General features: G+C 49.5%; 1 protein-coding gene across 3 annotated transcripts in view; it reads right to left on the bottom strand.

The window, feature by feature from the left end:
* Nucleotides 1-7313: 7313 nt before the first annotated feature.
* The window catches only part of LOC119957095 (pancreatic secretory granule membrane major glycoprotein GP2-like), a 63764-nt gene continuing 59423 nt past the window's right edge, over nt 7314-11654 (bottom strand). For all 3 annotated transcript variants that reach the window (XM_038784785.1, XM_038784786.1, XM_038784787.1), the window contains one exon: nt 7314-8582. Coding sequence is in view for 1 of the 3 variants with exons in the window: in XM_038784787.1 (XP_038640715.1) it covers nt 8517-8582 (66 nt within the window). In the remaining 2 variants the exon portion in view is untranslated. The remainder of the gene's footprint in view (nt 8583-11654) is intronic.

The raw sequence follows: 11654 nt of genomic DNA, 5'->3' as shown, positions 1-11654 counted from the left end.
TCGGCCCATCGAGTCTCCACTAGCTCTTGGAAAGAGCACCCTACCCAAAGTCAACACCTCCATCCTATCCCCATAACCCAGTAACCCCACCCAACACTAAGGGCAATTTATCATGGCCAATCCACCTAACCTGCACATCTTTGGACTGTGGGAGGAAACCGGAGCATCCGGAGGAAACCCACACACACACGGGGAGGATGTGCAGACTCTGCACAGATAGTGACCAAAGCCGGAATCGAACCTGGGACCCTGGAGCTCTGAAGCGATTGTGCTATCCACAATGCTACAGTGCTGCCCTTTGCAGATGTTTTAGAGAGGGTGCAGAGGAGGTTCACCAGGATGTTGCCTGGTATGGAGGGTGCTAGCTATGAAGAAAGGTTGAGTAGATTAGGATTGTTTTCATTGGAAAGACGGAGGTTGAGGGGAGTCCTGATTGAGGTCTACAAAATTATGAGAGGTATGGACAGGGTGGATAGCAACAAGCTTTTTCCAAGAGTGGGGGTGTCAATTATAAGGAGTCACGATTTCAAGGTGAGAGGGGGAAAGTTTAAGGGAGATGTGCGTGGAAAGTTTTTTACGCAGAGGTTGGTGGGTGCCTAGAATGCTTTGCCAGCGGAGGTGGTAGAGGTGGGCACGATAGCGTAAATTAAGATGCATCTGGACAGATATATGAACGGGCGGGGAACAGGGGGAAGTAGATCCTTGGAAAATAGGCAACAGGCTTAGATAAAGGATCTGGATCGGCGCAGGCTGGGAGGGCCGAAGGGCCTGTTCCTGTGCTGTAATTTTCTTTGTTCTTTGTTCAATATCTTCCAGCATTCATCTTAAATTTATGTCCCCTTGTAATGGTTTGTTCCACCTGAGGAAAAAGTATCTGACTGCCTACTCTATCTATTCCCCTGATCATCTTATAAACCTCTACCAAGTCGTCCCTCATCCTTCTCTGTTCTAATGAGAAAAGGCCTAACACCCTCAACCTTTCCTCGTGAGACCTACGCTACATTCCAGGCAACATCCTAGTTGTCTCACTCCATCTGGTGGTAGATGGGTGGAAGTGCACCGATCTGGAACTCTTGGGTAAAGCACCATCTGGTGGTAGAAGGACAGAATTGCACCAACCTGAATCTCCTTTGCACCTTTTCCAAAGCTTCCACATCCTTCCTAAAATGAGGCGACCAGAACTGCAAACAGTACTCCAAATGTGTCCCTTCCAAGGTTTTATACAGTTGCAGCATCACCTCATGGCTCTTAAATCTTCTGCTAACGAAGCTAGCACCCCATAGGCCTTCTGCACAGCTCTGTCAACTTGAGTGGTAACTTTCAAAGATCTATGAACATAGACCCCAAGATCTCTCTGCTCCTGCACATTGCCAAGAACCCTATTGTAAACTCTGTATTCCGCATTCATATTTGTCCTTCCAAAATGGACAACCTCACACTTTTCAGGATTAAACTCCATCTGCCACTTCTCAGCCCAACTCTGCATCCTATCTATGTCTCTTTGCAGCCGACAACAGCCCTCCTCACTATCCACAACTCCACCAATCTTCGTATCATCTGTAAATTCACTGACCCACACTTCAACTCCCTCATCCAAGTCATTAATGAAAATCTCAAACGGCAGAGGACCCAGAACTGATCCCTGCGGTACGCCACTGGTAACTGAGCTCCAAGCTGAGTATTTGCCATCCACCACCACTCTCTGACTTCTATTGGTTAGCCAGTTCATTATCCAACTTCCCTAAATTCCCCACTATCCCATGCCTCCTTACTTTCTGCATAAGCCTACCATGGGGAATCTTATCAAATGCCTCACTAAAATCCATGTACACTACACCCACTAGGGCAGCACTGTAACATTGTGGTTAGCACAATTGCTTCACAGCTCCAAGGTCCCAGGTTCGATTCCCGGCTTGGGTCACTCTCTGTGCGGAGTCTGCATGTTCTCCCCGTGTGTGCGTGGGTTTCCTCCGGGTGCTTCGGTTTCCTCCCACAGTCCAAAGATGTGCAGGTCAGGTGGATTGGCCATGCTAAATTGTCCTTAGTGTCCAAAATTGCCCTTAGTGTTGGGTGGGGTTACTGGGTAATGGGGATAGGATGGAAGGGGGGCTTGGGTAGGGTGCTCTTTCCAAGAACCAGTGCAGACTCGATGGGCCAAATGGCAGCCTTCTGCACTGTAAATTCTATGATTCCTATTCCTATGAATTCTAAGCTTCTTGCTCTCCACCCTGTCGAGATATCTCATGATTTTGTACCTCAATGGAGTCCCCCCCTCAACCTCCGTCTTTCTAATGAAAATAATCCTAATCTACTCAACCTTTCTTCATAGCTAGCAGCCTCCATACCAGGCAACATCCTGGTGAACCTCCTCTCCACCCTCTCCAAAGCATCCACATCCTTTTGGTAATGTGGCGACCAGAAATGTACGCAGTATTCCAAATGTGGCTGATCCAAAGTCCGATACAACTGTAACATGACCTGCCAACTCTTGTACTCAATATCCCTTCTGATGAAGGAAAGCATGCCATATGCCTTCTTGACCACTCTATTGACCTAAACAGCCACCTTCTGGGTACAATGGACCTGAACACCCAGATCTCTCTGTACATCAATTTTACCCAGAGCTTTTTCACTTACCGGCGAGTTTGCTCTTGAATTGGATCTTCTAAAATGTGTCCTTCCGTGACAGTCTATGTTCCCATCTTATGCACTTCAATTCTTGTCTGACAGCATCGTATTTACCCTTCCCCCAATTGTAAACCTTGCCCTGTTGCACGCACCTATCCCTCTCCATTATAGAATTTATTTTTTTATAGAATTTACAGTGCAGAAGGTGGCCATTCGGCCCATTGAGTCTGCACCGGCTCTTGGAAAGAGCACCCTACCCAACAGCACACTATCCCTATCACCCAGTAACCCCACCCAACACTAAGGGCAATTTTGGACACTAAGGGTAATTTAGCATGGCCAATCCACCTAACCTGCACATCTTTGGACTGTGGGAGGAAACCGGAGCACCCGGAGGAAACCCACGCAGACACGCGGAGAACGTGCAGACTCCGCACAGACAGTGACCCAAGCCGGGAATTGAACCTGGGACCCTGGAGCTGTGAAGCAATTGTGCTAACTTTTAATTTTACTAAAGTGAAAGTCACAGAAATGTGGTCACTATCTCCAAAATGTTCCCTCACTAATAAACCTGCCCTGGTTCATTACCAAGTACCAAATCCAATATGGCCTCCCCTCTGGTCGGACAATCTACATACTGTGTTAGAAAAGCTTCCTGGACACACTGCACAAACACCACCCCATCCAAATTATTTGATCTAAAGAGTTTCCACTCAATATTTGGGAAGTTGAAGTCACCCATGACTATGACCCTGTGACTTCTGCAAAAACCAAAATCTGTTTCCCAATCTGTTCCTCCACATCTCTGCTGCTATTGGGGGGCCTATAGAAAACCCCCAACAAGATGATTGCTCCTTTCCTTTTTCTGACTTCAATCCATATTACCTCAGTAGGCCGCTCCCCCTCGAACTGCCTTTCTGCAGCTGTTGTACTATCTCTAATTAACAATGCAACCCCACCTCTTTTACCATCCTCCCTAATCTTATTGAAACATCTATAACCAGGAACCTCCAACAACCATTTCTCCCCCTCTTCTATCCAAGTTTCCGTGATGGCCACCACACCGTAGTCCCAAGTACCGATCCATGCATTAAGTTTGCCCACCTTATTCCTGATGCTTCTTGTGTTGAAGTATACACACTTCAACCCATCGCCGTGCCTGCAAGTACACAGGCTCTGTCACAGAACCTAAAGGGGACGTCTTGGCCTGGTCCATGAGGACAGGGGTGTTCCGGTGTCCAAAGACTGTAATCTAAATGGAAATCCCAAAGGGTGCAGTATTGTTGTAGCAGCTAACCAGAATACCGTAGATCAAAGCAGGCAGCAGGGCGGGGATAAAAAGGGGAACACAGGGCAGACAATAATGATACAACAATATCCTAACAATTGCCTGTGGATGTTTTTCCTCCGCTGCCCTGGTTCCTCAACACTATCTGTCCCTCCACATATGGTTATCCACTTTGGTCCCAAAAATTGGCACGGCAGATTATGATTTGGGTGTAAATTGTGAGAGGTGGATACTCAATGAGACCTTGGTATCCTCATGCATCAGTCGCTGAAAGTAAGCGTACAGGTACAGCAGGCAGTAAAGAAGGCAAACGGTGTGCATTTTAATACAGGAATCCTACAATTGAATAGGGCATTGGTGAGGCCATACTGGAGCATTGTGTGCAGCTTTGGTCTCCTCATCTGAGGAAGGATGTTCTTGCGATAGCGGGAGTGCAACACAGGTTTACCAGACTGATTCCTGGGATGGCGGGACTGTCAAATGAGGAGAGACGAAGTCAAGTAGGATTATATTTAGTGGAGTTAGAAGAGTGAGAGGGGCTCTAATAGAAACTTAGAAATTCTAACAGGATTAGACAGGGTAGATTCAGAAAGATATGTTCCCAATGAACAGTGGGCTAAATCGCTGGCCTGTAATACAGAACAATGCCAGCAGCGCGGGTTCAATTCCAGGACGAGCCTCCCCGAACAGACGCCGGAATGTGGCACCTAGGGGCTTTTCACAGGAACTTCATTGAATCCTACTCGTGACAATAATTGATGATTATATTATTATTTTATTATTATTATTATGTGGTGGGGGAGTCCAGAACTAGGGGTCATAGTTTGAGGATAAGGGATGAACCTTTCAGGACTGAGGTGAGGAGAAATGTCTTCACCCAGAGAGCGGTGAATCTGTGGAATTCACTCCCACAGAAAGTCGCTGAGGCAAAATCATTGTGTTATTTCAAGAAGGAATAAGATATATCACTTGGAGCGAAAGGGATCGAGGGATATGGGGGGTGGGGAGGCGAGATCAGGGTATTGAACTTGATGATCATCATGAATGGCAGGGCAGGCTCGAAGGGCTGAATGGCCTCCTGCTTCTATTTTCTATCTATGTTTCTGTATATCTTTGAATCATCTACAAACTTTGCCCCATGGTGGCACAGTGGGGAAGCACAGTGGTTAGCACTGTTACCTCACAATGCCAGTGACCCATCGTTTGATTCCAACCTCGGGTGACTGTGTGAAGTTTGCATGTTCTTACCGTGTCTGCGTAGATTTCTTCTCATAATCCCATGGCTTGGCCATGCTAAAATATCCCGACGTGGGATAGTGGAGATAGGGTGGGGGATTGGGCCTGTGTAGGGGGTCGGTAAGGACTGGATGGGCAGAATGGCCTCCTTCTGCACTGTCGGGATTCTATTCCATGACCAATATCCTCAGTTCCTCCTTCCAGATCGTTAATGTATGTTGTGAATAGCTGTCCCAATACTGACCCCTGCGGAACACCATCAGTCACCGACTGCCATCCTGAAAAAGACCCCTTTATCCCCACTCTCTGCCTTCTGCCAGTCAGCCAATCCTTTTGTGGGTGGCAGAGTGGTCTATGGTGTAGGTGGCAGAGTGGTCTCTGGTTTGGGTGGCAGAGTGGTCTCTGGTTTGGGTGGCAGAGTGGTCTCTGGTGTGGATGGCAGAGTGGTCTCTGGTGTGGGTGGCAGAGTGGTCTCTGGTGTGGGTGGCAGAGTGGTCTCTGGTGTGGATGGCAGAGTGGTCTCTGGTGTGGGTGGCAGAGTGGTCTCTGGTTTGGGTGGCAGAGTGGTCTCTGGTGTGGATGGCAGAGTGGTCTATGGTGTGGGTGGCAGAGTGGTCTCTGGTGTGGGTGGCAGAGTGGTCTCTGGTGTGGGTGGCAGAGTGGTCTCTGGTATGGGTGGCAGAGTGGTCTCTGGTGTGGGTGGCGGAGTGGTCTCTGGTGTGGGTGGCAGAGTGGTCTCTGGTGTGGGTGGCAGAGTGGTCTCTGGTGTGGGTGGCGGAGTGGTCTCTGGTGTGTGTGGCAGAGTGGTCTCTGGTGTGGGTGGCAGAGTGGTCTCTGGTTTAGGTGGCAGAGTGGTCTCTGGTGTGGGTGGCAGAGTGGTCTCTGGTGTGGGTGGCAGAGTGGTCTCTGGTTTGGGTGGCAGAGTGGTCTCTGGTTTGGGTAGCAGAGTGGTCTCTGGTTTGGGTGGCAGAGTGGTCTCTGGTGTGGGTAGCAGAGTGGTCTCTGGTGTGGGTGGCAAGGTGGTCTCTGGTTTGGGTGGCAAGGTGGTCTCTGGTTTGGGTGGCAGAGTTGGAACGACAGCTTCACCTGGAAATAAGGGACATAAAGACGGGAGAATGAGTGAGGACAAAATCCCAACATCAAAGGATGTTGGACAGGGTGGATAGGGAGCAGCTATTCCCTTTCGTTGGACGGTCAGTTATGAGGAGACACAAGTTCAAGGTGAGGGGCGGGAGGTTTAGGGGAATTTGAGGATAAACCATTTTTACCCAGAGGGGGGTGGTGAGGGTCTGGAATGCACTGCCTGGGAAGGGGAGGAGGGGGGGGGGGGGGGGTGGGGGTGTAGAGGCGGGTTGCCTCACATCCTTTAAAATGTACCTGGATAAGCAGTTAACACGTCTTAACATTCAAGGCAATGGGCCAATTGCTGGCAAATGGGATTGGGTCGGCAGCTCAGGTGTTTCTCATGTCGGTGCAGACTCGATGGGCTGAATGGCCTCCTTCTGTGCTGTATTACTCTGTGATTCTGCAGACTCGATGGGCCGAATGGCCTCCTGTGCTGTATTATTCTGTGATTCTGCAGACTCAATGGGCTGAATGGCCTCCTTCTGCATCGTAGGAATTCTATGGGCTGGATTTCCCGTTTCTCAGTCTAAGAGCTGACGCCGGGTCAGGATTCGGAACATTCACAACATCAAAACTGTTGCTGAACCCGGACCGATTCAGCGACCGTGGAGGGTTTGAACCGGCGCCAGGTGGAACACAATCGATTCCAATGGGAAACGGTGCAGGAGCCGCCGGGTCCGTGATTGACCCTCGGGAGGCTGACACGCTGCAGCTGCCTGTACACATTACACTCCCCACACACACCATCCCAGCCAACAAGGTGGCACTGGCTGTGCTGGAGTGCGCCCATCCAGCTGATGGGTTGGCTGGGGCCAGAGGGCACCGAGGGGGTGGCTTGGGGGCACTAAGTTCACAGTGGGCTGTGGAAGAGAGGAAGATGAAGCAGGTGGAGGACAGAGGAACAGAAAGATCCCACTCAGAGAAACAAGCCAAACATCAGTCTCAGCGTCAGAATGAGTTTCAATCTGGACCAGGATGGTTTTCACTCCCAATCAGATCATCTGTACATTTCTCCAAAAGAAACACCTTTCACACATTGTGGTTGAGCATTTATAGATTTATTGAGCACACACTTTATGCAATAACATTGAAACACCCGCTTAACCGATCGGCCCACATGTGATGGTGAGAGACTCGGACATGTTAAACTTCCCAGCTGAATATTCAGTGAAACAAACTGTCCACAATCCAAATCCTCAGGACAGTCGACTGCTTCATTCGAGACCTTTTTGACTCCAGGTTGTGTCTGTAAAAGTCCATTAATGGGAAGCTCACAGACCTGATTGTGTCACAGAAACAAGAGAAAAACCAACGAGCTGTAAATGCTGAGCCGGTCAGGCAGTAACTGTGGAGAGAATCACAGTTACTGTTTCAGGGTCAGGAGCTAAAGCATTGAGCTGAAACATGGTCTGGGTTTTTCTCCACAGCCGCTGCCTGACTGGCTGAGAGTTCAGTGTCTGCAGGAGTTTTCCCTGATATTAGTCCTGATCATGTCTTGCTCACACCAGCAGTTTCCCAGCTTCACGCTGCAGAGATGTGACCAACAGGACATTTTCACCGGGTCTATTGATGACATGAGTGATGGTGGGAACACATTGCTCTCTGCTCCGTCAGGAATATCGCTCCTCCAGATAAGGAGGATCTGATTGGACCCACCACATATCAGAAAAGCTGATTCCTTCCCTTGTTTCATTGGGCTCCTGGGATCAGTTACCAAATATTTCACTTTGCTCAACAGAAAGATGTTTCTGTGAAGAAAACAAGAATCCTGGATTTTATTCTGTGCCAACAACACCATTCTCGAGGAACCCTGAGGGAAAGGATGATATCTACCCAGAGATTGTGTTGGGATTAACTGTTGTCAGGACACCCATTCTCGGTGCTGACAAATCTCGGAATTCAGCAACTGGACACAGATCTTTATCAAATCCTCTCATTCAGCAGAAGGTTAAAAAGGGTCATTTGGGGTCAGTCTCTGTCCAACAGCCCAGTGGTCAGGACTTCCAAATGGAGGTTATACTTCCCTATTCCACAAAGCCAAAACTAAAAGCTCCCACATTCCCTAATATGAAGAAGAATCAATCCCAATGTAACATTAACACACAGCGAGCGATTAATCCTTTGCTCGCTGCTTAACGCTGTAAGGCAGAGCTATTACTGAGCGAAGCTGTACAGGTCACCAGGTGCTCACTGGTACAATCCATCACCGTCAATCTTCTGGAGAAGCCACAGCCCAGGGCTAATATTTTCCGAGACTCAACTGAAGCTTCAGGTCCGGGAGTCGTTTCCCGAACAACAGCTGCACCTACATCACAGACAGGAGACATGGTTAATATTGCTGTGAGGGGGGGGGGGGGGGGAATGTGGGGTAGAGTTTGGGGACAAAGTCACCTTCACTGCCAATCACTGGCTGGAACGGGACAGGATGTAAGGAACGGGGGGAAATTGCTGCCAATATGTGTAATGGAGAGATAAGAGGGAGAAATGAACTTAGAGAGAGACAGTGTGGAAGAGGGTGTGAAACTAACAGAGAAAGGGGGAGACAGGATGAGGCAGAGAGAGGGAGAGAGAGACTAGGATAGAACGAGAGAGAGAGAGAGACAGGATAGAAAGAGAGAGAGACTGGGATAGAAAGAGAGAGAGACTGGGATAGAAAGAGAGAGAGATACTGGGATAGAGAGAGAGAGAGAGAGACTGGGATAGAAAGAGAGAGAGAAAGAGAGACTGGGATAGAAAGAGAGAGAGAAAGAGAGACTGGGATAGAAAGAGAGAGAGAGAGAGAGACGGATAGAAAGAGAGATAGAGACTGGGATAGAAAGAGAGAGAGAGATGGGATAGAAAGAGAGAGAGAGAGAGACTCTCTCTAGTGGGCAGCACGGTAGCATGGTGGTTAGCATAAATGCTTCACAGCTCCAGGGTCCCAGGTTCGATTCCCGGCTGGGTCACTGTCTGTGCGGAGTCTGCACGTCCTCCCTGTGTGTGCGTGGGTTTCCTCCGGGTGCTCCGGTTTCCTCCCACAGTCCAAAGATGTGCGGGTTAGGTGGATTGGCCATGCTAAATTGCCTGTAGTGTCCTAATAGTAAGGTTAAGGGGGGGGAGTTGTTGGGTTACGGGTATAGGGTGGATACGTGGGTTTGAGTAGGGTGATCATTGCTCGGCACAACATCGAGGGCCGAAGGGCCTGTTCTGTGCTGTACTGTTCTATGGGATAGAAAGAGAGATAGAGACTGGGATAGAAAGAGAGAGAGATTGGGATAGAAAGAGAGAGAGAGAGAGAGACTGGCATAGAAAGAGAGAGAGAGAGAGATTGGGATAGAAAGAGAGAGAGAGTGACTGGGATAGTAAGAGAGAGAGAGACTGGGATAGTAAGAGAGAGAGAGAGAGACTGGTACAGAGAGACTGGGATAGAGAGAGAGACTGGGATAGAAAGAGAGAGGACTGGGATAGAGAGAGAGAGGGATAGAAAGAGAGAGATACTGGGATAGAGAGAGAGACTGGGATAGAAAGAGGGAGAGAGAGAGACTGGAATAGTAAGGGGGAGAGAGAGAGTGGGATAGTAAGAGAGAGAGAGTGGGGCAGACAGGAGGCAGAGAGAGAGAGAGTGGGGCAGACAGGAGGCAGAGAGAGAGAGAGTGGGGCAGAGGCTAGAGAGAGAGAAAAGGTGTTTTATTCTTTCTTGTAGCCCCAAAGAGAAGGTCTCAGAGGTGACACACGTCGAGTTGGTATCACATTGAGGAAGGGGTTTATTTACAAAATGCAGCTCCGACAGGGCACAATGGTGAACTCCACAAAAGCCCGTGAAACGCTCCGATTATGTCATTGCGGAACATGTGACACTAACACGTGGGCAGCTCGGTGGCTGAGTGGTTAGCACTGCTGCCTCACAGCGCCAGGGTCCCGGGTTCAATTCCCACCTCAGGTGACTGGGCGGAGTTTACACTTTCTCCCCGTGTCTGCGTGGGTTTCCTCCGGGTGCTCCGGTTTCCTCCCACAGGTTTGCCGGTTAGGGGGTGTTGTGGGGTTATGGGGGTCAGGCGGGGTGTGGGGCTCGGCAAGGTGCTCTTTCAGAGGGTCGGCGCAGACTCGATGGGCTGAATGGCCTCCTTCTGCAACATGGATTTCTGAGTTTCTATTACACCAGCCAATGGTGTTACTCTGATACAGAACAGAAAGTAACAGAAAGGCCTCACGGTAGCATGGTGGTTAGCATCAATGCTTCACAGCTCCAGGGTCCCAGGTTCGATTCCCGGCTGGGTCACTGTCTGTGTGGAGTCTGCACGTCCTCCCCGTGTGTGCGTGGGTTTCCTCCGGGTGCTCCGGTTTCCTCCCACAGTCCAAAGATGTGCAGGTTAGGTGGATTGGCCATGCTAAATTGCCTGTAGTGTAAGGTTAATAGGGGGATTGTTGGGTTACGGGTATGTGGGTTTAAGTAGGGTGATCATTGCTCGGCACAACATCGAGGGCCGAAGGGCCTGTTCTGTGCTGTACTGTTCTATATAGAGGGCAGACGGAGACAAAGTGTAAGAGAGAGAGAGAAACATTGAAGGTTAGAGGGAGCGAGACGGCAGGAGGGAGAGTGTGAGAGATTGAGGGGGAGACAGAGGACAGACAGATTGAGGCAGCGACAGAGGGATAGAGAGCAAGGGAAAGATACAGGGATAGAGTGAGGGAGAGATACAGGGGGAGAGAGAGAGGGAGGGAAAGATACAGAGAGAGAGGGAAAGATACAGGGGGAGAGATAGAGAGGGAAAGATACATGGAGAGAGAGGGACAGAGACAGAGAGGGAAAGATACAGAGAAGAGATAAATGGAAAGATACAGGGGAGAGGGAGAGAGGGAGCGGGAAAGTTACAGAGGGGAAAGAGACAGAGAGAGAGCGAGGGAAAGATACAGAGAGAGAGGCAAAGATTTTTTTTCTTCTTTATTTAGATTACCCAATTATTTTTTCCAATTAAGGGGCAATTTAGCGTGGCCAATCCACCTACTTTGCACAATTTTGGTTGTGGGAGCGAAACCCACGCAGACACGGGGAGAATGTGCAAACTCCACACGGACAGTGACCCAGAGCCGGGATTGAACCTGGGACCTCAGCGCCGTGAGGCAGTTGTGCTAACCACTAGGCCACCATGCTACCCTTGAGGGAAAGATACAGAGACAGAGAGCGAGGGAAAGATACAGAGACAGAGAGAGAGCGAGGGAAAGATACAGAGACAGAGAGAGAGCGAGGGAAAGATACAGAGACAGAGTGAGAGGAAAGATACAGAGACAGAGACAGAGAGAGAGAGAGAGAGGGAAAGATGCAGAAACAGAGAGAGAGAGAGAGCGAGGGAAAGGTACAGAGAGAGAGAGGGAAAGATACAGAGACAGAGAGAGAGGG

This window comes from Scyliorhinus canicula, chromosome 25 (genome assembly GCF_902713615.1).
Source record: "Scyliorhinus canicula chromosome 25, sScyCan1.1, whole genome shotgun sequence".
NCBI classification, from domain to species: domain Eukaryota; kingdom Metazoa; phylum Chordata; class Chondrichthyes; order Carcharhiniformes; family Scyliorhinidae; genus Scyliorhinus; species Scyliorhinus canicula.
This window is presented reverse-complemented; position numbering and strand designations above follow the sequence as displayed.